Source organism: Mauremys reevesii, linkage group 2, assembly GCF_016161935.1.
Source record: "Mauremys reevesii isolate NIE-2019 linkage group 2, ASM1616193v1, whole genome shotgun sequence".
NCBI lineage: Eukaryota > Metazoa > Chordata > Testudines > Geoemydidae > Mauremys > Mauremys reevesii.
Genome location: NC_052624.1, coordinates 116,451,329 through 116,478,954, shown reverse-complemented (window position 1 = coordinate 116,478,954; position 27,626 = coordinate 116,451,329). Strand labels below are relative to the sequence as shown.

At 46.3% G+C, this 27,626-nt stretch overlaps 1 protein-coding gene across 1 annotated transcript in view; it reads right to left on the bottom strand.

Annotated features, from left to right (window-relative positions):
• The window catches only part of AHRR (aryl-hydrocarbon receptor repressor), a 138,441-nt gene extending 112,270 nt beyond the window's left edge, over positions 1–26,171 (bottom strand). Inside the window, exons 1-2 of the mRNA XM_039525484.1 lie at positions 26,113–26,171; positions 7,551–7,622 (exon numbers count right to left, since the gene is read on the bottom strand). Of these exons, the coding sequence (XP_039381418.1) occupies positions 7,551–7,612 (62 nt within the window). The 5' untranslated portion in view covers positions 7,613–7,622; positions 26,113–26,171. The remainder of the gene's footprint in view (positions 1–7,550; positions 7,623–26,112) is intronic.
• Between the last annotated feature and the right edge of the window lie 1,455 nt (positions 26,172–27,626).

The window sequence follows — 27,626 nt, the reverse complement described above, 5'->3', positions numbered from 1 at the left end:
CTTCTGAAAGGTTGTTGACCCCTGGTATAGATTCTATACCATATTTTGAGCAGCAAGTGGATGACAAGGTGCTGGTTACTGCACATTTTAAGGGTTGGTCTGCACTAGAACGAGATTCGCGAACTCCTCCATTGCATGGACCACATCACAATTGTGAGATTGCCTCAGAGATCACCAAATTTCCCATTCACTATCCTACCTCTTTACTCTCTACTTCTTATGTAGTAGCAGCTTCTAATAAAGGAAGCTATGCTGACACCTCCTTCTTTCTGGCTGCTTATAAAAGCCTCCAGGTTCTTCTTTGCAATAGAAATCCTGGACACCTTTAGATGCTGCTGGTGGGGGAAAAAGAGGAGTCAGCACCATGTAATGAGCCAGTTTTCTGTGGACCCCAATTTTGGGAACTGGTACACTAGAAGTCTGCACTTATTTCAGAGTTAAGTGGTAAGCAAGTAATGGAGCCATTTGTTCCTCAAATGGTTCAGTGCGTCTATGCTACCCATTGTAGTTAGTGTAATCCATTGCAGCACTGGCGGATTTAGAGTTAGTGAGGCCCTGTGCGCAGCTTCAATTTTGGAGGCCCCCCCTTAGGATCCAGTCAAAAAAAAAGAACATTCTCTCTTATCTTCCCACGCTTTTTCATTCTTTTTTTCTTCATCCTCCTCCTATATTATAAGTAATGGGAAGTAAATGAAAATAAAATGAGGTACCTTGACTGGGGCAGCGGATTGGGGTGCAGGGGAGGGTACGGGGTGTGGGCTCTGGGAGGAAGTTTGGGTGTGGGGTGCAGGCTCTGGGCTGGGGCAGGGGGTTGGGGTGTGGGAGGGGCCCAGGGGGGCAGCGCTTACTTCTGGCGGTGCGGTTCTCAAAGTGACGCCCCCCCCTGGCAGTGGTGGCCTGGGGGGGGGGGGGGGGGGGGCAGGGTGTCTCCGTGCGCTGCTGCCTGCAGGCACTGCCCCTGCAGCTCCCATTGGCAGCAGTTCCTGGCCAATGGGAGCTGGGGAGTCAGTGCTCAGGGAGGGGGTCACCCCCACCCCAGGGGCTGCAGGAACATGCAGGCTACTTCTGGGAGCAAAGTGGCACAGAGGGTGGGAGGCAGAGTGAACAGGGAGCTGCTTTAGCCCTGCTGCTGGCACATCTCTGCGTGCCCCTTGAGGGGAGGGGGGCAGCAGGTCTCAGTGCAGAGCCGCCTCCCCCGCCTGCCAGGGGTGCACAGAGATGTGCCAGCAGCCAGCCACTTCCGGAAGTGGTGTGGGGCCACTGGCCACAGCATGCAGGCAACCTGCCTGCCTGAGCCCTGCTGCGCTGCTGGCTGGGACTCAGAGGCAGGTTGGCAGATATTTGTCCTGCATTTCGGGGGGGGGGGACTGTCACTGGGGGCCCTGTGCCACTGCACAGTTTGTTTCATGGTAAATCCTCTCCTGCACTGCAGTGTATCTACACAAGTCAGTTCCTCCAACTGTTGCTATGCCTGTGGAGTGTGATATCTATCCCACAATTCCAGGCACAACTCCCTTCCGTCTGTATTTTGTTTTTCATTAGGTGGAGATGAGTTGATATTTTAAAAAGTTTGTGAATACATTTTAAAAAATGTGCTAGGCTGTAAAAAGAGTTAAAGAGCTAAATAAAACTCTCTAATCTTTTAATGTGGTGTACTGTCTTTAAAAAATGGGGAACACAAGAGACACCAGTTAGATACAACAATCTGATGAATAGAGCACAGAGTAAGAGTTATTAGACAATTATGGTTAGTGTACTAAACAGCACTTGCAGCTGCCTAGTCATGACTATGCATTACTTAGGTATCATGGCATCATGGCAGAGGTGAATTTCAAAGAGGATAATATAGTGGCTTTGCAGATTTTTAGTGGCAACCCTTCCCAAATGTAAGGGGTGGCATAGGACAAAGCTCAAAGGTGTTTGAGGGAAAATGGATTAAGGGCCAAAATGGCATCACTGGCAGAGCAAAGGTGAGGGTCAACTGCTTGATAGCATATAAGAAATTATGCTAAGAAGGGCAGGGCTAAGCCAAAAAGGGCCTTCTAAATGAAAACTAACAAACCCAGAGCCGCTGTCCCTTTTGAGGATCATGTGTATATTAGCACTGAAATGATTCTGACTGAACTGATGTGGGCTGGAGCAGCTGTAAGTTCTGTGCCAAGCTAGGACAACTGTGATATTACTTTAAATGACGGTAAAATGTTATAAGAACTTTTGAGTTGGGACACAAAGTGTTTTACAAGTGTTCAAAGCTGGGGTGCCAGGCCCATAGAGGAGAACAGGGGTATGAGGGATTTAAACAACTCCCATGAAGCATCACAATGGCATTTCCAAATAAAAGTTTTTGCATTTTGGCCCAAAGCTTTTGGGCTTGGGGCTGAAAATTTTTTGATTTTTCAATGAAAAGTTAGAATTTCCCACAGAAAGCAGGCACTGTGCAACAAAAATTCCTTTATATCAAAATCCAGTTTTCTGGCTAAAAAAACATTTTGATGGGAAACTTTTGACCAGACTCGGTTCCTGGTGCTTGAACTGGCGCTGTAAATGCCAAACTTCTTTAGTGTAGACCACCCTTAACAGGGTTTGTCTGGAACAGGAGAGCAGCTGGGGTTTGTGACTGATTTGCACATATGCAGGGAGAACTGAACCAGATATAGAAGAGCTGGGGCCCAGCAAATGTAGGAACAGATGGTCTCCATTACCTCAGTGGGAGAAGGGGACTGAAACATAGCAGACCCCAGATTGTGCAATTCTTCAGCATGTTCCTCCAGCACCTCATGACCCTTCCAAACCTCCCCATGAGGGTTGTCTATACCTGCTCCCGATTGCCCCCCAACCAACCCCATGATAAATTTCTACCTAATTTAATGCAATAGGAGGCCACATTAACCTATTAACCATTCTGTGGTACCCCGATTTAAGAGGTAGTTCTAGGATCATCAGCTGACAGGAGGCAGAGAGACAGGGCTTCCATGCAGCCAGCTTCTATAGATCCCCTGGGATCCACTGGTTTCTTTTGTAGGGGCACCAAAAATCCTACTCATTCTATCTGTCTCCTCTCGCCTTCCCAGAGAATGATGCTGTGAAACCTCTCATAGATTACAGACTCCTACCCAGCCTAGTAGAATGGGATATTCTTACCCCTAATGAAAAATCAGATGAATCCCTGAGGGAAATCAATTCAGGAGAGAGAATACACAGAACAGGGGCAGGTCAAAATTTTTCATCAGCTTTTTTCCTCAAATGGAAAATTGGGGTTTCCACTAAACAAACATTTTCATAGACAGCATCTGTTTTCCTTGAATATTTTCCATTTTTCATCAGAAAACTGAAACCCCCCAAACCAAATACATTTTTGGTTTTCAGCAACTGAAAATGTCTTCCATTTTCAACAAAATGTCAAAAAAATTTGTGGAAAGTATTGACAAAAAATGAAACAAAACTGTTTCCTCTAATATTTTTCATTGAAACACCCACCCTCTTCTTCCCCATTTTCTGACCAGCTCTACCTCAAACCGTTTTAGCACGAAGGCCTGCATTGGCAAGTTGATGGAAGCCCAACTGCCATACCTAATTTGAAAATATAATGGGGGAACAAGTGGAAGGGAGAAAGAAAAAAAACATACTGAAAACAACACAGGCCAAGATCATGTTCTATTATAAAAATGAAACAAAAGAAACCATGAAGTGAGGCCAGAGAGGAAAGAAAGTCTAATAAACAAGAGATATAGGTTATATAATATTCAAAATATATTACATGGAAAGAGGGTTAACAACATTGCAGTTAAATATAATGCACTGTAAGCAGTACACAATTGCTTTATCCCTTTAAATACCTGGGAGAGTGGCTTTGGTATGGTGTGGTAGTACAGATACTTTTTGCCCTAACTAATAGGCTTATTCCTAAGGCTAATATGGGAGAGGTAAATTTTTCAAGCACCAGCTTAAGAAACCCTACAGAAAGCCAGATCTGGCCTCTGCTACAGCCCCTTTCTGCCAATTCAGCAGCATTCAGAGGCTGTAAGAGGTGCAGAATAGTAGCTGGAGGAATTTTCCCAGTGCACATGGCTCTGTACTAATTCCCTTGCAGCTCCTGGTTTAGGGGCATGCCGGTGATTAAAGGAGGTTAGTGTGGGTGAGGGAATGACTGGAATACGTTGAGCATGCAGTGAATACACTGCAAATGAATGGTGTATTCTTAACTAAAGCTAACTAACTCCTGTTAAAATAGCAGTCAAGACAAAGCAACTCAGCTTTTAACTCAAGTTAGCAGGTCAAATTCCACGCCAGGCTCACTATGGGCTTTAACTTGAGCTGATAACCCGAGTTAAAAGATGAGATGCCATGTCTTCACTGCTGTTTTAATCCAAGTTAGCTAATGCAAGGGAGGTAACCTGAATTAAGAACACAGCTTTTTTTGGCAGTGACAATGTATCCTCTGTGGCCTGGCAATCCCGAGCTACTGATCTGTGTATCACTTTGTGGCAGAAGCAAGCACCTCAGTCAGACCTTTCAGCCTGAAAGCAGCAGCTACCACTATCATCATCTTGGTGAATGTGAGCCATATTGATGGGGTTGTGCAGATATGCATCCAGGAGAACTCCATACTCCCCTCCTCACCCCCAGCAGGGATCCTGGGCACAAGAAGGAAGGAAGAAACCAACTTGTTTAAGGTCCAATGTAGGCCAACAACTGCAAGAAGTCTTAGAAATTAGGATATATAATGAGTATCTTCTCCATCGTGCCTCTCTAGCAGGGACTAAGTTATTGTTCGGCTCTCACCATGTGAAACTGAATCTCCTAGATTACCTACAGTTTGAGCAGGTCTTCGGAAATGAGTAAAAGAAGAAATAAACCTTGCCTGGGCATTTTAAAACTCAAGTGAGTAACTAAGGAAACTTCTCACCAAGACCCCATAATCCTACGTTGTGTGGTCCCATCCCTCTCTCTCTTTTTGTTGTTGTTAATTTATTTATTTGGAAGGACTTTTAGCTTCCTGTTGTAGGCCCATGCCACTTCAGATGGAGTAAACCCTATAATCAGAGCCTCCTCTAGCCCCATAGCCATGACTTCTTCCACCCCGGAGAGCAGTGTCATGTGACTGGGACGTGGGCGGTCATGCCTAGTGTCAGGGCAGGAGCAATCTCCAGTGGGTAGAACAGGAGTCAGTAGCAAGGAATTGGAGCCATGGATCACTGCTGCAGTCAGAGCCCCCGTTCAGAACCGGAGTCTAAAGCCAGAGCCAAGGGTCAGAGGTCAGGAATCAGAGCTGAGTGTCAGAACTGGGTTACCTGCAGTGAGGCAAGGCTGGAGCTATCACAGTCAAGCACAAATGCTTTGAGCAGCCACTAAACAACAAGCTACTTCTGGGCTTACGAGCTGATTTGCTGACTCTTCCAACCAGTATGGGGCTGCAACCAATCAGACAACCTATTACAGGCCAGCCATGCTTATTAGGTTGCCTGAAGACTGGCTCTGCTGCAGACCCTGATTCCTCACACAGAGGACCAAGAGAATGTGAAAAGCCGATGGCAGAACAAGAGCTGCCTGTTCTCCTGCCTCAGAGTCCTGGAGTTCTGTCTGTGTGAAAGAAATGAAAGAAGCAGATCCTGAAAGAGGCTCTGGACACCGGAAGTGCCAGTACAGCATTTTCAGTCAAGGTCTTTAATATCAGAGAATGTTCCCGAACAGCAGAGAACACATGAAGGGCTTCACACACCAGTGACCAGGCCCACAGACAGACAAGCTTTGAGGAAAAGACAGACACTGCCATAACTGAAAAATGATCCCGATTAAATCATAAATAACATCACACAGGAAAGTGAGGGCTGCCTACAGTAGGGCAGCTAATAATTCAAAAGTGTACACTCCACCATATTTTATCCAGAGTCATGTATCTGGATCCATCTTACAGCTGCCCTGGCTGCCTAAAACGCATGCACAGGTATCTGGACTGAAATCCTATAGCAAATGCATTTTCAAGGCAGAATCACTTTCCACCCTGCAAGAGGGAAAATCCTGGCCCCACTGAAGTCAATGGGGGCTTTGCCACTGATACTTGGAGCCAGGATTTCAACCAAGATTCCTAAGAATATCTACTCCCTCTGTTAGCAGCATGCTATTCTTAGCTATCTCGCTTATCTGAACATCCACTTCTAGAGAAACCAAGTAAGTCATACAGCTGTACCTTTGGATAGCACATAAATCTCTAGGGAAGCCATGGAACCACAAAAGTCAAAGTTACAAGCTTCCACAGCAACTGTAATTCTGCCTCCTTGAACACTAAGGCCCAGACCATGCAAACAGTCATGCACATATTTAACTTCATGTACGTAAGTGGACACACTGAGTTCATGTTTATAGGACGAGGGCCAAACTTAAAGCTTACATACACAGTAGAACAAAATATTATATGTCTAGGAGCCAAGTTACAGTGATTGTAGGATCCATAACTTCTTAGTTCATTATTTTTGTGCATTTTCTTATCCACCACAAAATACAGTATTTGCATTTGCAAGATTTTTCTAAGTGGAAACAAGTTGTTCACCTAACTCCAAAACAGCTCAACAGATGTTGCTCAAACCTTCAAAAATGCTCCCCTTTAGACCAAACATAAAATGTTAGCCCAAATGGTCTAGCTTTAAGATGTTATGAGAGGGAGCTTCATTTTAATGATCTTCTCATCCTTAACTGTAGTACCATGCCCATCAATGCTAGTTTGTATTTATAACTCTGGAAAATACCAAAAATATAGTTGGTTTTACAATTACATGGTACAACACAAAAGATGCAGGGATCATTATAATAAAAACATTTTTTTCAGTGAGTGGCTTGGGGCATCTGGAAGCCATTTCATATTTGAATGATAATGACCTTTCCCTCCTTGCATTTCAAGCCATGCTGTTACTTCACAGTGCTTTTGTTCCTGCACTCCTTGCACAAAACATAGATTCAAGTCTCCTTATAATTAAAATGATCTAATAAAATAATTATCTGAAAATTATTTATTCTTTATTCAAAAAGTGCAACTCACCAGTTAATTGTTTCATTTAGTTAAATTAACTCATAATAAATTCAATTTTCAAACTCATATTCAATACATTTTTGGTTCAGTTACGCCACATACAAGGCTGAGCCATGTTAGGGGAAGGATAGGAAGGCCATTTCCAGGGCATTGGTGTCAGGAGATACTGAGTCTTTTGAAAGGCATGATGCCTCCTTAGCACTGGGGAGAATGTGGTAGAGAGCAGTTCTTGTTACAGTTTTAAACATGCAAAGGCATTCCCCCCACAGAGCCAGTCTAGGTGGGGTATAGGGGCAAGGGGAAGAGTCAGGGCCTCCCCTAGGCTCTGCCCAGAAGCACTCTTTCTGGGGCCAGTCAGCACTAGTGGATAAACTAGCCGTCCTGCCAAGCTTGTACTTCCCACTGTGAGGAGACAGATTAAGCCTCTCCTGTGTGGGTGCATTGTGGAAGGAAGGGACTCCCTGCAGCTTATCTCCCTTGTAGCATATCCACGCAGAGGGAGGCATAGTTGAATATGATACTTAACTGTTTCTGAACGGGTTTCCTCCTTTTCCTCCCAGCATATAGACATTCCCCTGGTGGAATCATTGTCCTGGTACTGAAACAGAAAAGCAATAGGTGGTTCATTTTCAGAGTTTTCAGTGTTTCATACCACTTCGCAAAATGACAAAACCCAGGAAATTCAATTAAAGCCAATGCTCGTTCCTTAAACCATGGCATTATGTAAAGCTTAAAGGCACTGTGACCTTAGTTAAGAAAGAAGTGTCAGGCTTCATCCTGTTTCTTAGTTTAATATTATTAGAATATTGATGTTTATATTTAATTTTCATGTTTCCTTAAACCATCTAAAATGGTATAAAATGGGTATAAAATACATCTTGTTTATTAGACAGCCTGAAATAGACGTATTTCTTCCTTTTAAAAAAAATCTATTGGCCAATATATATTCTAATTTCCTAGCCAATATATATTTAGGGTCAATAATAATAAATAATATTATATGTCACCTTCCATGAGGAAGGATCCCACAACTCTTGAAATATACAGGAATAATTTCTTCCATTACTGAAATTGTGCTAAGCAGGATGTAATTACTTAAACTGGCATTTGTCCAGGTCCTTGCATTTAACATCTTCTACACTCTTAGAAAGGTCATTGGGTCCAGTGCCTAGAGCATTCGCCAGAGACAGGTTCAATTCCAAGCTTTGTGACTGTAGGCAAGTTACTTCGATGCTTGTTCTGCCTTTTCTATTTAGACTGCAAGCTCTTTGGAGCAGGAGTTATGTCTTAGTGTTTGTACAGTGATTAGCATAATGGGGCCCTGGTCTGAATTCAGGCCTGCTGGGCTTGCTACTGTTACCACTACTAAAACATCTGGAGAGCTTTAATGACCACAAGTAGTCACAGCATTAGGTCTACATCTTGTAGTCCCTCCAGCAGCACAGAACCCCTCCTAGCAATATGATGGGTTGTGGATTCAAGTGACAGCTGAAACAGAAGAGTGCCACATATTGAATCACAAACACCACTTCATGCAGTACCAAGGGTTTGGGTTTTTTTGGAAGCCACCCATCCAAATATTGACCCAGCTTGCCTTTGCTTAGCTGGGGAAGAGCACAGACCCAGCTGGTAGGAGCACACATTATGCATGTAATAATTCCAAATATTTAATATTTTAAATGCCTATTTGAGTACCCTTTTTCTATAGCACATCCAGTTTACAGTCTGGAGACTGACTGAATACAGTGACAAAAAAACCCTAATAAATAAAACTGTATTAAAGCCCAAGGCTGCAAAACCTTCTACACTTATCTACATGTGTGAGTAAAGTTATATAAGGAAGTATACAGTATTGGACCCACAGTCAGCAAGTTCTCTTCCGCAAGATTTATTCCTGAGGTTACCTAGGTCTGTCTACCCTGCAATTGAATGTGTGATTGTAGTATGGGTAGGTATATTTGCGGTAGCTTTAATCTAGCTAGTGCAGGTACCAATTGTAGTGAAGATGTGGTGGCAAGGGCTTCACCATGGGCTAGCTGCCACAGTACAAGTCCACCAGGGACCCTGGGAAAATATTCTGGTGGCTGATGCACAGTGGAATCCATGACACCACATCTGCACTACTATTTTTACCCATATGAACTAGATTAAAGCTAGTGTGAGTATGCCTACCCATGCTACAATTGCACCTTCATTCGTGCTGTAGACATACCCTAAATAACACACCCTAAATTGCAGTGTAGATGAACCTGTGACAGAATAACAATATCCTGAACAATCCTTATGGAATTAAGATAACATTTATTGAATTAAGTTAAATGTTATTGAATTAGGGTTAATACCTTTGGGATACAATACATTAAAATGCAGTTATGGATGTGTTACTGTGGCATTGTGTGTATCTTCTCTAGTGGGAGAAAGATACTAATATACTTCCATCCTTATCAACCCTTTGAAGCCACCTCCCTGGAGAGGATTCTCCAAAGACCCACAGACAAAGAAAGTGTTTTTTAAATAAATAGCCTGGTTTCACCTGGCTCAGGGCCTTCTTTTTGATCCAGTAAATGGGCAGGCCCCCTGGTGCAGGAAGAGCCCCAATACTTTGGAAAGGGTTGGAAGGACTGGACTTACTGACACCCCATAAGACTGAGTGCTTGTTCTGAGTTGAAGCTGTAATGAACCACGAGGACTCCCCTTGGGTGGGGATTTGAAGGACTGCTCCTGCCAGAATCCATGTTAGAGCTGGCGGGATCTCCAGTAAGCTTATTAGCATGCATGTCATTTTTTAAATTGTTTTTAGTATGTTGTCTCTGTAGTGCTTTTTACCTTAAGAATAAAACAGGCTTGCATAGAAAGAGCTGTGTGGTACTTAGAACTGTAGTAATTACATCTACTAGCCGTCTCTGACCAGAAAGCAAGCAGGTGTCCATGAGCAACCTGTCTGTGTTTGGAATAACACGGTGAAGGCAGGGAACTGTGCAGCCTAGAGATATCATGGTTAAGGCTGCGTGTCTGTCACGGAGGTCACAGATTCCATGACCTCTATGACTTTTGCAGCAGCTGGTGTGGCTGGCTGAGGGGCTGCCCGAACACTTGGGCACCCCTAGGCCAGCAGCAGTTTGGGTGTGGGTGGGGGCTCAGGGCTGGGGCAGAGGCTTGGAGTGCAGAGGGGTGGGGGGAGGCTCCTCAGAAGCAGCTGGCATGATCCTGCACCTCCTGACCTAGGTGGAGGGGCCAGGGGGTTCTGCGCGCTGACCAACTAAGTGATCCAATGGGCCCTTTGGGCCTTCAAATCAATTAATCATTTTTTGTCTGTGCTCTTGCCAGCCACACTGAAGTACAATTTAAACAGCACTGTTTAGAGGAAGACGTTTGTGAGTCATAAATTCGAGTTCTAAACCTGACTCTTCTACTAATTGGCCATATAAACTCGGGAACAAAGAATGTAGGTCAAACTTATAGAATGGGGGACCTTATTCTGGGGAGCAGTGACTTTGAAAAAGATTTGAGGGTCATGGTGGATAATCAGCTGAACATGAGCTCCGAATGAGATACTGTTACCAAAAGGGCTAATGCAATCCTTGAATGTATAAATAGGGGAATATCGTGTAGGAACAAGGAGGTTATATTACCTCTATATTTGGCACTGGTGCAACCACTAGTGGAATACTGTATCCAGTTTTGGTATCCACACTTCAAGAAGGATGTTGAAAAATTGGAAAGGGCTCAGAGAAAAGCCATGAGAATGATTAAAGGATTGAAAAGGAGTCTTGTAGTGACAGAATCAAGGAGCTCAATGTATTTAGCTTATCAAAGAGAAGGTTAGGGGATGGTTTGACCACGGTGTTTAAAAGTACATACTTTCAGGAACAGAAATCTGATAATACAGGGCTCGTTCAATATTTAAGCTCAACCGAAACATCCCATTATAAGACCCAAGTTTTGGTTATTTATAACTTTGTCCAACGTTAACCAGTTGGACTGAGATTTCCCATGCCAGGGATCTGCCTCAGTCTGAATTTTTTAGAAAACTTCACCAAAAATGGTTCAGCCATTTCCGAGAATGAGGTTAGAGTAAAATATGTTGTTTTGTTCATATTAGAAAGTTAGTAAAACCATTTCATTGAGAAGCTCTAGCCCCTCCATGCTTAGGAGCAGGGACTTCAAATTTGGCAGGGGTATTAGGGATGTACCTTTAGCCATCCTCATGAAAATGTGTCCAAATATAGCCCTGTTATGAGCCTGTAAAAAATAGCAGTTTACACATGCTCAAGAGACTTATTTAGATAGCAGCTAAATTCTCTGAATATTCTGTATGCAATCAGATGCTTCATTGCCTCATAACTCCTATAAGCAACTCCACTGTGCATACGCCTGCCCCACACAGCCATTAAGAATGCTCCATCCCAGAGAAGCAGGGGATGAACAAGTCTTTCTCTGCAGGACTCCTCCCATACACCAAGGGCTGCTCTGGTACCAGGCATTGAATTGAGAGCAGGGAGACTCTCTAATGTGTTCTCAGTGTTCCCCTTGCAGGTGCCTAGACAGCAAGGAGAAGGTGGAATGCAGAGGAGTGAGGAGCTAGGTCTGGGAGGAATTATAAGGGGACAGACTGAGATGAAGAAGTAGGGAGGGGAGAGGACTGGGATTAGAAACAGAGGGGGGGTTGCGGTAGGGGAAAGTGAAACAACCACAAGCTGGAGAGACCAGGGATAGAAGGAGTCAGGCTTGTGGGGCCTGGCGCAGAATGGTGCATGACCTCTACAAGAATTCTCCCCTCAGAACCTGAAATACGATTCAGGATTCCTAAGTATGAACATTCATCTGGTGTTGGGTAGTAGCTGTGAAACTCACTGGAAAATATCTTTGTGAGGCAAACCAAAAGCCAGGTCCGGTCTGCTCACTCCACTACAGGGATTCTCTGGGGGATATTAGTTGGAGGCTCCTTCATGGAGCTGTGAGCATGGGTGCGTATCTGACTTGGTTCACCACCACCCCTGACACTTCCCTCTTCTGCAGCGTGAGGGAGACCCTGGCACACATTTACATTGAGTGCATGAGGTTGCAGCCCCTTTTCCGGCTACTCCAGAACCTTCTCCTCAGGTTTTGGCTGCACTTCTCCCCCGAGCATCTTGATCTTTGCACATCCCATCCATGGCCCTACAAAGTCGTGAGACCTTCTCATCAACCTCCTCTTGGCATTGGCCCAGGTAGCCGTCTACCATACCAGGAGGAGGATGCTGGACAGGGAGGAGCTCTGCGATTATGGGACCTATTTCTGTTTCTCCCTCAGATCACATCTCTGGGCAGATTAGTTTATGGAGGGGATGGTATGATGGGATAGCCTAATTTTGGTAATTAATTTGGCAATTGATCTTTGATTATTAGCAAGTAAATATGCCCAGTGGTCTGTGATGGGATGTTAGATGGGATGGGGTCTGAGTTACTACAGAGAATTCTTTCCTGGGTGCTGGCTGGTGAGTCTTGCCCACATGCTCAGGGTTTAACTGATCGCCATATTTGGGGTCAGGAAGGAATTTTCCTCCAGGGCAGATCGGCAGAGGCCCTGGAGGTTTTTCGCCTTCCTCTGCAGCATGGGGCACGGGTCACTTGCTGGAGGATTCTCTGCAGCTTGAGGTCTTCAAACCACAATTTGAGGACTTCAATAAATCAGACATAGGTCAGGGGTTTGTTCCAGGAGTGGGTGGGTGAGATTCTGTGGCCTGCATTGTGCAGGAGATCAGACTAGATGATCATAATGGTCCCTTCTGACCTTAAAGTCTATGAGTTCCTCTGGGCCATGTCCACTTGTTCCCTGGATGCCTTCAAGGAGCAGTGGGGGCTGTCTGGGGTTCTCTGCTCGGTATCCCCCTCTCAATCCCTGCTTTTGACCCTGTGGCCCTCACTCCCATCCCTATTTTCTCATTTGTTGTCTCTGCATTTACTTGAGCCCTGGGTTCAGTAGCTCCTCCCCTTGACTGGGGGAGGGGACTTTAGATGTGGGTGGGCTTCTGCCCACCTGTCCCCAGGAACATAATAGGAACAAGGGTTCTCTGGGGGATATTACTTGGCAGTTCCTTCACTGAGCCATGAGCATGGGCGTGTACCTGGCTTATTTCACCACCTCTCCCAACACCTGCACCTTCTGTGGTGAGAGGGAGACCCTGGCGCATATTTACATCAAGTGCACCAGGTTGCAGCCCCTTTTCGGGCTCATCCAGAACCTTTTCTTCAGGTTCTGGCTGCACTTTTCCCGACATAGTGGTAGCTCCTCCCCTTAGGCTGGGGGCGGGGGCTTTAGCTGTGGGTGGGCTTTCACCAGCCCAACCCCAGAGCCTCAATAGGTACAATGACACCCCTCCGGCAGAGTCTGCACTGTCTCATCCCTCAGGCATGCTGCAGCAACTCAGCTACATTGACTCATCCCTCAAGCAGGGCCTGCAGGCATGCTGCAGCAGCTTATCCCTGGGCAGCCCTGGGTCAGATGACCCTCCAGGCATAGGTATTTCACTCTTACTGCCAGAACCACAAAGTTAGTCTGTGCATTCAGCCCGCACATGCACACTCCCTCCCTCATTGTCTGCCTCTAGCACTGTGTGGGTGAACCCCCCTCAGTTCCTTCTCTACTGCAGAGCCCTTTATGGAGAACTCCAAAGTAGAGGAGAGGAGGGCGGGTTGTAGAGCACCCATAGGGGGGACACATCTCAAAAAACCATCGTTACTGCACAGGGTAACTTCTTCTTCTTCTTTGAGTAGTGTCTATGTGGGTGCTTCACTGTAGGTGACTTCACAGAAGTATCCCCAATGTAGGACTGGGGCTTTGGAGTGGAGTTTTTTACTACAGAGAGTTCCGTGGAGCTGCAGATGGCATTGGAGGCCAAATCTCCAATGATTGCATAATGTTCTGCGGAACTGTGAGCAGAGGCCCAAGTTGCTGCTCTGAAGATTTCTGAGATAGGGACATCTTTAAGGAATATGACAGAGGTAGAAATTGACCTCATGGAGTGCGTACAGATTCCAAATGGAGGCAACAGGTTGCATCCTTGATAACAGTGATTAATGCACCCCATTTGGATAGTCTTTCAGCTGATATTGCAGAGCCTTTGGATCTTTCTGCAAATGAAAGGAAGAGTTTAGGGGAATTCCTGAAGTCCTTAGTCCTGTCGAAGTAGGATGCTAGTACTTATCTAACATCTAGCATATGCAGAATTGCCTCCCTGTTGTCACTTTGTCGTTGCACTCCATATGTTTTAAGGAAATATGCTATGAGTGTGAATATGATATCACTGGAATATGCTTTATGCAAAAGGTCTCTTGTAAGATATCATAACAAAGGTTATAACCTACTGAATATATTCCTCGTATTTGTATGCATGTATCATTCTTGTATATGAAGCTAGAAATATGAAGTATAACTCTGAGATCCTATTGTAATTATGCAAAGTGTGGGCCATTAATGGTGGTTTAGAATCTTGATGGCTCCCATTGACTAGGACAATTGGTTGTAAATGGTTTATTTACCTGCAAACCTTCCTGTGTACGTGTGGGCCAACCCAGGAAGAATGGAGACTACGGGTCTTATAGTGACATGTGATCATGTCACATGATACTGGAATCCATCTTTATCCTCGTACTTTTCCATTGATGAGGCAGGGGTGGAGACAAGCACAAACAAAAGATTCCCGCCTTGTGCCAAAGCTATAAAAGGGGGTGGAGCAGGACAAAGGAGGCTGCCAGTCATGAGAAAACCCCTGCTTACCACCTCAGATGCCGTTGGAACTAACAAGGACTGTACCAGGGGAAAGGATTGGGTCCAGACTAGGAAGGAGTCCAGTCTGTGAAAGAAGCTTATTGGAACATCTCTGAGGGTGAGATTTTATCTGTAATCAGTTTCTTAATGTATTAGGCTTAGACTTGCGTGTTTTGTTTTATTTTGCTTGGTAACTTACTTTGTTCTGTCTGTTACTACTTGGAACCACTTAAATCCTACTTTTTATACTTAATAAAATCACTTTTGTTTCTTAATAAACCCAGAGTAAGTGATTAATACCTGGGGGAGCAAACAGCTGTGCATATCCCTCTGTCAGTGATACAGAGGGTGAACAATTTACGAATTTACCCTGGATAAGCTTTATACAGAGTAAAATGGATTTGTTTGGGGTTTGGGAGCTGGGTGTCTGGGTGTCCATTGGAAGTTGGGTGTCTGGGTGCTGGAGACAGGTAACCTGCTGAGCTGTTTTTAGTTAAACTCTGAAGCTTTGGTGGTATGGCCCAGACCCTGGGTCTGTGTTGCACCAGGCTAGCATGTCTGGCTCAACAAGGCAGAGTTCTGGAGTACCAAGCTGGCAGGGAAAATGGGCACAGAGGTAATTTCAGCACGTCAGGTGACAGTCCCAAGGGAATCTCTATGACCGAACCCGTCACAGTCACAATGTGTTTTTTGGGAAAAAAACAGGGAGATGGATCTGTTGATTCATATAGAAAGTGGACACAACTTTAGGAAGAAACTTGGGATGTGGCCTCAGAGTTATTTTGTCTTTAAAAAAGACGATGTATGGTGGGTGTGTCATTAGGGTCTCTATTTATCCTATGTATCTAGCTGAGTTGATGCTAATTAGGAATGCTGTCTTCATGGACAGGTATACGAGAGAGCAAGTTGCCCTGGGCTCAAAGGGAGCTCTAGTCAAAGTTCTGAGAACTAGGTTAAGAGCCCAGGTCGGAGCGGGTGGTATCACATGTGGGAACAGATTCCCAATGCCCTTAAGGAATCTATGCATCAGCAGGTGAGCGAACACAGAGTATCCATCTACCTGACGGTGGAAAGCCATTGTGGCTGCAAAATATACCCTAAGGGAGCTGAGTGAGAGTTTTGACATCTTGAGGTTTAAAATGTAAAATTTAAAATCAGAGGGAGGGAAGATGAAGTTGGGTGTGTGTGCTTACAATGACACCAAAGTTGGAATCGTTTCCATTTTTGTAGGTAAGTATGTCGGGTGGTTGACTTTCAGCTGTGCAGCAACACGACTTTCACCTCGTCAGAGAATTCTGCCTCTAAACCTTGGAGCCAAGACTGGAGACAGAGGACCCGCAGGTTGGGGTGAAGGATCAGCCCATCACTTTGAGAGGGCAGGTGGGGAATGGGCCGAAGAAGAACCGGAGGACATATTGCCATATGTGGCATGTAAGGGAACCAGACTTGTCTTGGCTAGGAGGGGAAAATCAGAATAACTCTCACTTTGTGTTGTCGAATTTTCAACAGGACTGTGGATAGAACAGGAAATGTGAGGAAGGACATACAAGACATCCAGGCCCCATGGGAGGATGAGGGCAATTTATGTAAAACATACAGATCATATTGTCCATCATGACCTTTGACTGGGTGTTCTTGATGAAAGGCAGAAAGTGTGCACAGGAGTTACTGATGCCCCTTAGCTCCAAAAGATTGATATGGAGGGTCACTTCTGTGGAAGACCACTTGCCTTGACCCTTGCGGTCATATAGGTGAGCTCTCCAGTCTATTAGAATCAGCATCTGTGGTGGTTGCATGAATGAAACGCCCGCCCAGACTTTGGATGGGTCTTTCCTCCAGTCCATGTAGTGCTTTACTGTGGAGGGCAGTGATAGCAGTTTGATTAGTCTGTGCCTGTTCAGGGAATAGACAGAAGTAAGCCACATCTGAAGACATGTCATGAACATCCGGGCGTTGGGGTGACGAAGGTGCATGCTGCCATATCACCTAGCAGCTGCAAGCAGTTCCTGGAGGATGTCTGAATGCTGGCCTGGATTGTCTCTGTGAGACTCACAAGGATGGTAAGTTTGTATAGTGGGAGGAATGCTCCAGCTTATACTGCGTCGAGGTCAGCACCGACAAACTCCAGTCGCTGTACTGTAACAATGCAGTTCTGGCGGGACCCAACTGAGAGTGCCAATTCAGGACAAATTGCTTAAACAGGGCAGTTACAACCCAAGGCTGGGTTTTTTCCACCTCTAAGGCAAACCAAACCAGCCAGACAAAGAGGACTTTGTTCTCACCCCACTGGCTAACCACAAGTCACACAAGCAATTCCCTTAGACATTCCAGTTTCCCAGTATCACCACCAGTGCCACTCGTCATGGGGATGAATGGTTATGAAAACCAATACCCTGGTAAAAAAAAAAGAGGGTTCTCTTGATCCCAAAGAATCAAGCCCCAGACCCAGGTCAATATACAAATCAGATCTTACCCACAAATCATGCTGTTGCCAATCCTTTAGAATCTAAAATCTAAAGGTTTATTCATAAAAGGAAAAAGATATAGATGAGAGCTAGAATTGGTTAAATGGAATCAATTACATCCAGTAATGGCAACGTTCTTGGTTCAGGCTTGTAGCAGTGATGGAGTAAACTGCAGGTTAAAATCAAGTCTCTGGAGTACATCTCCCGCTGGGATGGGTCATTCAGTCCTTTGTTCAGAGCTTCAGTTTGTAGCAAAGTCTCTCCAGAGGTAAGAAGCAGGATTGAAGACAAGATGGAGATGAGGCATCAGCCTTTTATAGTCTTTTCCAGGTGTAAGAACACCTCTTTGTTCTTACTGTGGAAAATTACAGCAAAATGGAGTCTGGAGTCATATGGGCAAGTCCCTGCATACTTTGCTGAGTTACAAGGCGTATCTGCCTTCTCTCAATGGATCGCTTGTATAGCTGATTGTCCTCAATGGGCCATCAAACAGGCTAGGCACAGCTAACACCAACTTGTCTGGGATGTCACCCAGAAGCATAGCATAAGTTTGAAGTACAGACAGTATAAGGCAATATTCATAACTTCAACTAATGAATGACACATGCATACAGACAGCATAATCATAACCAGCAACCCATAACCTGGTCTTAGACACCTCATGAGATTTGGTGCCACTATAGGACCTTGTTGCACCCATGTTCTTTATGGTCCCAGATTATATCAATAACGTCACACTGTACCAGGATCAGTATCAATTTCTGTAAGTTGAACTGTAGACCCAGACGCAAAAACGTGACCATGGTTGTCTGGGTGGCTCATATAGCATCCTGAAATGAGGGAGCTCTGAGGAGTCAATCATCTAGGTATGGGTAGATCACAAGGCCAAATATTTGCAGGTGAACCAGAGAGAAGCTTGGGAGAATACGCTGGATGTGGACCAGAGGCTGAATAGGAGCACCCAGTACTTATAACAGTGATGCCCAAAGGTAAACCGTAGGAATCGCCTGTGAAATGGTCTTATTGAGATGTGGAAGTAGGCATCTTGTAGGTCGAGAGCCAAAAACCAATCTCCTTGCTCCAGAGCTTGAATAATGGCTGCTAGCATGACCATCTGGAACTTCAGCGCCTTCACGTATTTGTTTAATGCCCTTAGATTTACAAGGGCCTCCAACCTCCCTTCACCTTGGGGATCAGACAATAATGAGAGTAAACCCCCTTACCCACCCTGGGGTGTGCACAAGGGGGAGAAAAAAGGGGCACGGGGCCCCCAGTAATCATTGGGGGCACAGACCTTCTCCAGCCCCGGGGCCACAGAGGCATGGAAGAGTGAGATCCTGCCAGAGCTGGAGCAGTGAGGGACGAGTGAGCTCCTGCTGGGGCCAGGGTGGGGAAGGGAAGAGCAAGCTCCTTCGGAGGGGGGGGAAGAGCGAGCTCCTTCCAGGGCTGGGGCAGTGAGCTCTTCCCAAGGCCAGGTGGGGAGGAGGGAAAGCAAGCTCCTGGGGGAGCACAGAATGTGCCCCTCCAAAACGGGTCAAATTTAAATTCCTGTGCATGCCCCTGAGTTGCACCAGGACTGATTCTATGCCCCTCAGGCCCAACAGATGATCTATTTCCTGACAAAGTAGGTTTTTGTGAGAAGGGTTCCTGAAGAGGGAACCAGAAGGAGAGTGGGAGTGGGGATGGGACATGAATTGAATGGTGGAACCCTTCGAAATAATCTCCAGGAACCATCTGTTGGAGGTGATATTCTCCCAACTGCTGTGAAAGATGGCCAGGCGACTTCTGAAGGGGTTTGACAGGTGGGTAGATGGCAGCTGAGGCTGCAAGGTATAATTGTTCGGGCCCTCGACCAAGCCATCAAAAGTGCTTAAAAGAGGTGGTCTGAGAGGCCGTAGATTGGGATGCTGACTGCTTCCACTTTTGAACCCTGGGCCTCTTATACTACTACTTGTAATTGAGCATTGAGCATTGAGATGGTGGGTATTGAGGAGGTTGTGACCTGTGCTGTGGCCGAGAGCAGCTATATCTTCTCTTCTGTCCTGCAGTGTAGATTCCCAAGGAGCATAATGTGGCCTGGGAATCCTTCAAGGTGTGGAGAGAATAATCTGTCTACTCTGCAAAGAGTTTGTCCTTTCAAACAGAAGATCTTCCACTGTCGTCTGCAACTCTTTGGGCAACCCAGAAAGGTGTAGCCAACAAGCCCGCCTCATTGCCACTGCCGTGGAGACCTAGTGGGCCACTGTATTGCCTGCATCCAATGCTGTCTGTAGTGCAGTTCTGGCTACTAACTGACCCTCTCTGGCACTGGCCTGAAACTGCTCCTTTTGTGTCTCTGGTAAATATTCCAGAAAACATACTGAATTTTCCAGAATTAATAAAATCATAATTGGCCATGGCAGCTTGGTAGTTCACAACTCTAAACTGCAATGTCGTCAATGAATATGCCTTCCTCTCAAAGAGACCTAGCCTTTTCCAATCCCGATCATATGGGATCAATTTGGCATGATGTTGTTTGCCTGAGGCATTAACCACATCCACTATGATGGAGTTGGGTTGCGGATGTTGAAACAGAAAGTTTGACTCTTTGGGAGGGATGTAGCACTTTTTTGTCAACTCTCTTCTCAGTTGATGAGATGGAGGCTGTTGTCTGCCAGATTACTTAGCCAGGATCTAGAATCACCTCATTAATTAGGAGGGCAATTCAGGATGAGGAGGAGATGTGTAGAATATCCACCAGCTTGTGATGTGTATCTGCCATCTCCATAGGGGAATCTGCAGCTTATTTGCCACCCTCTTAGTAATGTCTTAGAAGTTCTTGAAATCGTCAGCTAAAGATGGGGAGGAGAGCATTACAGCCTCATCTGGTAAAGATGAGGAGAAGTTTGCTGGAGGGGTAGCTTCCCTTTCAAGCCTTTCCGCCTGTTTCTCAAAAGTTTCCTCTTCCTCTGGTTCAGGGGCTCTGGACAGTGACGTTGTACGAGACCATCTGGCAGACTCTCTCTGAGAGACACTAGACACCTGCAAATTGTGGGATATGTACATCGCTCAAGGATCCCAATTTGGCCATTTGAAGGGGAAAAGGGCATGAGCGGTGGGGTGTCTAAGGGGATCAGTTCAATGGAATTGAGGAGGATCCTTGTACTGTGACAGCGGGCCATGATGAGTGGCCAAGAAAATGACATCCTCCTGATCACTGTCAGACTTGTCACTGGGTAAGGGTGGCACTGACCGGGGTATTGGTGGTACACGGCCCAGTGCCAAGGGTGATTCTGGGCATTGGGATATGCTTGGCACCAGTGCTCCAGTACTGAGTAATGGGGATTGCAGTTCTTCCCCAACCGTCAGGTCTCTAGGGTATTGGAACTCTTGCAGTACCATTGGCTCACTTGGTACCACAGAGGAGTGTCTGTGGTATGTTGTCGGTAACAATGGTTGTGAAGGTGCAGAGCGTTCCTTAGACAGGAGCTTCGTCACACCCGGTACCAAAGGTTTTCTTGGTGCCGCTCCTTTAGAGGTGGTACCATATTTGTCTTTGTCCTTAGGGGGCAGTACCGCTGCCTCAGAACCTGAGCCCCTGGGGAGGATCTGGAATCAGCACCGGAGTCCCCTGAAGGCAGAGACGATGCGTAGGGGGGGCGTGCGAGTGCGGGAGCAGGTGGTATTGCCTGCCCTGGACCAGGGAGGTGGGGCTGGAAGGTTCCTCCCAGAAGTGACATGTGGGGTGGTCACATGGCTCCCGCCCTTTACATTGTGTCCCCCAGTATCAGCAGGCACGAGTTGTCTCTGCTTGGAGGCTTAAGTGCCTTATCCATGTGGAGGAATTTTAACTTCAGATCCCAGTTCTTGCAAGACCTCGGCTTTAGCTGGTTGCAGAGGGAGCACTTCTGAGGGATATGGAGTTTTCCCAGGCACCAGACACAGTGAGAGTGTCTGTCAGTTACTGGTAGGGTGACCAGATGTCCTGATTTTATAGGGAAAGTCCCAACATTTGGGGCTTTTTCTTATATAAGCTCCTATTACCCCCCACCCCCATCCTGATTTTTCACACTTGCTGTCTGGTCACCCTAGTTACTGGAATCAACTCCTGCAGGAGAGGCACCTCTAGGAGCCGGACATGTCTCTGGAAGGGGTCTATCACCATCTGGCAGTGAGGAATGCAGAAGAAATTTCTACTTTACTCTTCTTTTCTGTTCTTCTTTTTTTTTAACTAAAATAATGTAAAGAGTCTTGTAAACATCCCTGTACTCTCTAAGGGACTGAACGTCTGCCCCAGCATAAAACCTAATACCATACTAAAATGTGAAGAACTAAAAGAATTCTTCTGCTTTCTGCACCTCAAAGAACTCTATCACAACATTAACAACAAAACTCACACTTACCATGTCCCCACTGACAACCATAAGAAAAGAGAAGTGATTGCTTCAGTAAAATAATTGACAGCAAACTCCTTTAAAAAATCACATCCACTATAATCTCTCCACTGCCAAGAGAACAGCCATGCAGCCCCTGAAATCTAACCACAAGAAAGTGATTGAATCGGCAGACAAAGGCGGTGCCATTGTAGTCCTCAATCAGGACGACTATGTTAACAAGGCTAACTGACAATTCTCCAACACCACCTACTATAAAGAACTCAAAGAAGACTCTACACCATAGTTTACCCAGGAAGTTAAGGATATCCACAAATCCTTCCCCAAACAATTCCAAGAGAAACTCTACAAACTCATCCCAATGAACCCACCCCAGGGACCTTCTACATGCTTCCCAAAATACACAAACAAGGGAACCCAGGCAGACCCATCATATCTGGCCACAGCACTCTTACTGAAGGAATATCAGGACTCACAGAAATCATCCTCAAACCACTCAGCACACAAAGGACCAGCTTCCTCCAGGACACAACATACTTCCTCCACAGACTTCACAACAGTAACAACCTCTCACAGAACACCATCCTTGCCAGCATGGATGGCACCTCCCTATACACCAACATCCCTCACAAGGAGAGCATCGCTGCCTGCCTCAAATATTTACAAGACAATGGAGAACCCTCAGATATCCACCCCAAACAAATCACCAAACTCATCCATTTCATCCTCACCCCTAACAATTTTACATTAAAAAACAACCACTTTGTCCAAACCGTGGGAACATCAAGGGGTACTAGGATGGCCCTCCAGGATGCTAACCTCTTCATGGGTCTCCTTGAAGAAGAATTTCTGGACAAATGCACCATTAAATCAATGATAAACCTGAGATACATTGATGATATTTTCATCCTCTGGACAAACGACTTAAACTCCCTCAAAGATTTCTACCACAACATTAACAATTATCACCCACCCATTAAACTCTCTCTGGAACTTTCCCACACCAGCCTCAACTTCCTAGACACCACAATCCGCTTTAACAACGGAACCCTACAGACAACTATATACAAGAAACCCCTAGATCACTACACCTGTCTTCATCGTTCCAGTGACCATGCCTAACCATATCTACTGCCAGGCACTCAGATACCCAGAATATGCTCCAAGGAGAAAGTCCAGGATGTACACCTTCACACACTCAAAACCACCTTCACCAGACAAGGATACTCCACCAGAGAAGTAGATCTCACCATGCAACAGGACACCCAAATACCCCAAGAGAACTTGCTTCAATACAGAAATAAACCCCCTTCTGACCACACACCTCTAGTTGTCACCTACCACCCCATACTGGAACCCAAATGGGATATCATCAAACTATTACAACCCAGAATTGATGGGGACCCCATCTTGAAAGAAATCTTTCCTGAACCTCGTCTTCTGGCCTTCATACAACCCCTCAACCTCAACAGCAGCAGCAAGCTTTCCACAGATCAGGATACACCAACTCAAAGCAGCACCAGACCCTGCAACAACAGATGCAAAACTTGCAGACATATCGCCACTGCTACAATGATCAACATCCCCCACAATGCACCTTTCAAGATCCATGGGTCTTAAACATGCCTTTCACAACATGAAGTGTACCCCATCCAGTGCACTAAATGCCCCAATAGAAACTATGTGGGCAAAACCAGACAATTACTACACTCTCAAATGAACTCACACAGGAAAATGAAAAAAGACAAAAACACCTCAATACCTGTGGGCAATCGTTCTATATCTGACCTATCAGTTCTCATCCTCAAAAGAAACCTGCACAACGCTTTCAAAAGACAAGCCTCGGAGCTTAACTTATAACTTTGCTAGACACAAAAAAATCATGGACTGAATAGAAACACTGGATTTATGGTTTATTATTACAACAATCTATAACCCACTAACAACCCTCCCCAACTGCTTCTCTGCTCTTCTTTTCCTCCCCTATGCTTGGAGTGGTGTTAATGGCTACTTTATCTTGAATGGTTTCTTGAAATATGTGTTTGTTTAGCATAAGTAGCTATATTATAGCATTTCTCAAACTGGGGGTCACAACCCAAAAGTGAATTGTAAGACTACTATAGGGGTGGTCGCAAGAGCAGCGGCTGTTGGCTGCGCACCCAGCTCAGAAGGCTGCACTGCTACCAGCAGCAGGGCAGAAATAAGAATGGCATGGTATAGAGCCTGAAATATTTTCAGGGCCGCCCAGAGGATTCAGGGGGCCTGGGGCAGGGCTGGGTCTTCGGCGGAAATTCAGCAGCAGGTCCCTCTCGGAGGGAAGGACCCGCCGCCGAATTACCGCCGAAGAATGAAGCAGTGGCAGTAGAGCAGCCTAAGTGCCGTCAATTGTGGCTTTTTTTTCCCACCGCCACTAGCAGCGCTTGTACTCACTGGGCTGCGCTCCGAGGCTTCGGCAGCACTTCAGCGGTGGGTCCTTCACTTGCTCCGAGTCTTCCGCTGCATGGAAGGACCCACCGCCGAAGACCCGGAGTGAGTGAAGGGCCTGCCATGGAAGTGCCACCGAAAACCCGGAGCAGCTCACGGGGCCCCTGCGGGGCCCGGGGCAAATTGCCCCACTTGCCCCCCCCCGGGCGGCCCTGAATATTTTCCAAGGTGGTCCCCACAAAAAAAGTTTGAGAGCCCCTCTATTTAACTGTGACACTCTGACCTATTTCCCACACCTGAAGGAGAGCTCTGTGTAAGCTCAAAAGCTTGTCTCTCTCACCAGTGGAAGATATTACCTCACCCACCTTGTCTCTCTAATATCCTGGGACTGTAACAGCTACAACAACACTGCATATTACCCATGGGTCATTTTGAATGCAGATATTAGAAATTCATACCATTCTCAATTAAAGTTCAGCCACCAAATTTAACTTTGTGCCCTGAACCTTTACCAATTCTCCACATAAAAATCTCTCTATTCCTGTCCGCCTTCTGCAGGAGGGCTAAAGCCATCCACACCGCAGTGTACCATCTATCTATACAGGCCAGAGACTCCTGTATTTTCAATTCTCTACATGCAGGCTGGAGATGTCAAGTACTCACCCACTATCCCAGTACAGATTCCAGATACCCATATCTCTTTTTGGGCCTGAACATTGACTCTACATTGGGTTATATGATCAATTAATGAAAAACTGTATTGTAGCATACATACACAATGAGGCAGAGATAAGATTGATGTGGCAATGAAAGAAGAGGCAATAGTAGGGGTGGCCCCATAAAGGTTGCTGTTGGAACCTTAACTGACCATTTCCTAACTTCTTTAGTATTTACATTCTTGGGTACTGAATTATTCTGTAGAGATTTTTTTAAAACCTCAATCCTGATTGTGAGTTAACGGATGTTTTTTGCTGGTTTATTTTTGACTACGTCAATCTTTAGGCCTCTTTTGTTTAACTGCACACAAAATTAGTGCATTTACTGCTTACAAAAGTGCTTAACTGACAGCACTGAATAGTGAAGTCCTCTACCCAGCAAACCATTATGTACGGGACAGTGGCATTGTTATCTTCTCCACAGTGTCTCACAAAGATACCTCAACATTCTTCTGGGTAGACTACTTCTGGGTCCAATTGGATAATTCAGTTTTTATTTCAATCGAATTGTGAGTCTCTCTGTTGAGACCTTCAACTACCAATTATTGCCAAGCATGCTAGTAAATCAACTGCTGGAAACTAATTTTTAATAATATAAAAGCATAACATCTTGGTTTCTATACTCAGAAAAATGGGTTTCTAAATGAAATAACCCGGTCTTTAAACTGTGTTTTTCCTTAATACCCAAAGCTGCATGTCCGCATGAAGGGCTGAAAATTCCAGTTTACAAAGCAAACTGAGACAAACTTCAGAAGTGTTGGAATCTCCCCCTGCCCCGTTTCCCTTACACCAGACTGAAACTCAGGGAGAATTTTTAGATCTAAATTATATATAGGGCTTTCTAGAGGAAATGCTGACTGACCCAGAACTATAACCCCCTACCTGATTTTAATTTTTTAAATTTTGAATATAGTCACTCCATGAAACTATTTAATTAACTTTTCATTTGAAGGTCTCCTAAGGCATCAGTGACAGAAGACGGGGAAAGCCCAATCTGGGAGTCAAGGGGGCCAGTGCAAAATTCTTTCGCTTCTTATATCTTAGTTTTCACCAAACAGGAAAATGTTCCCAGCCTCACGGGTCCCGGGACCTCTGTCCTCCTCGATGCGGACGCCCAGCCCGGGAGTTTCACAGAATGCAACTCGCCTCGAGCGCTGGGCTCGGCAGGCTCAGTAGCCGCCCCGAGCGCGCCTAGCCCGGCCGGGCAATGGCACCGCAAGGCACTGGCGAGCGGGGACACTGCGGGAGGCACGGGCAGGCTGGGGGTTGATAGCGGAGCCCTAGCTCTGCCCCGGCATCCTTGCCTACCCCACGCCCGACACTTGCCTTTATAGGGAGACCATCGGAGGCAACAACTCACCCGAAGCAACAGCCACAGTCCGGGGTGCAAAGTCCCGCGCAGCGGCCGCCGCAGCACTGACGCCGCGGGCCGGACGGGTGTGAGCGCGGAGTGGCGGGAGATGCGCGGCCGCCGCTCCCCGGGTGACTCAGGTGGCGGGCGGGGGAGCGACAAGCGGAGCCTCGCGGCTCGCACGCGATGCACAGCCCGGCGCGCGGGCAGCAGAGGGCGCTGCGGCGCCGGGACGGGACCGGACCGGGGCGGTGGGGGCTGCAGGCAGTGAGCGCACATGGGGACCGGCCGCCCCGCCGTGCCAGCAGCCAGCCCCCCCCCCCCGGCCGGGCGGGCCCGTCTCCCCCGAGCGGCGCAGGAGCCGGGCCGGGGGCCGGCGCGTGTCTCTGCCCGGGCCTGGCTGCAGCCGGCGCCGGCCCGCCGCGCAGAGAGATACCCCGTCAGTCAGGGAGCGCGGCGTGACAGGCGGCGGAGAGGACCGATCCTGGCTCCCCCCAGGCCAGTCCCAGCCCGGCAGGCACCTGAGGCAGGTGCTGAAACTGCTCTGCTCGGCCCCTTTCAGGTGCTCCGCCCCCCACTGCCCCTGGGGCACTTCCGCGGCTCTTGCCCTCTGGGGTGACATTGAGCTGGTACTGACGCCCCCCCCCCGGCGTTTCAAAGGGCCCACTCGCCTGAGCATAGCTCGCCAGAGCCAGTCCCAGGAGGGCTGTCAGCCAGCCGCTTGCTCGCTGATGTTCCTGCCCGCTGCTACCCAAAGGCAGGATTTTTGGAGTAGGCTGTGTCGGGGGAGCTCTGTCGGTCCCAGGAGATTAGAGAGACAAGGTGGGTGAAGACATAACTTAAGTTTTCCCCCTTACACAGAGCTCTTCTTCAGGAAGAAGAAGGAGAGCTCCAGAGCTTGTCTCTTTCACCAGCAGAAATTGGTCCAATAAAAGATGTTACCTCACTAACCTTATCTCTCTATTTGTTGAGTGACATTGTTCTATTTTATTAGGTTGGAAGGGTTAGACTTTTATCAGTAAAAGTCAGGAAGTGCCAATTTTCACCACACACACACCAACCAAAACAAGTATGGCCATGGATAATATTGAAATGTACAGCTAGGCAAAGTAAGAAAAATGCTGTTTGGAACTTATTACAGTTTGATTTAAGGACAGATTCGTATATTTTGATGTAATGTTAACAATTTGTGTTTTAGCAGATATACAACTTTAACTTCTTGAGTCCCAATGTCTACTGTCATTAAATAGTTATTGTCTGCCTCCCACTCCGTTACTTCCTGCAGTTGTGAAAATTTGAATGGATAAAAATTTTAAAAGTGCTTAAAATAAACACCTATATTATCCATCGAAATTAGGAGAAAGGAAAAAATGAATTCTGCCAAGCCTTCATATAGATTATATTGCAATGTCATATCTAACTTGCCTAGCATTAGTGCTTCCCATTTGTGTTTCTTATTCAGTAGTTGTGTTTTGGATGCCCTGTCCCAGATCAACTAACTTGCATTGTCTGTAGGGTATATC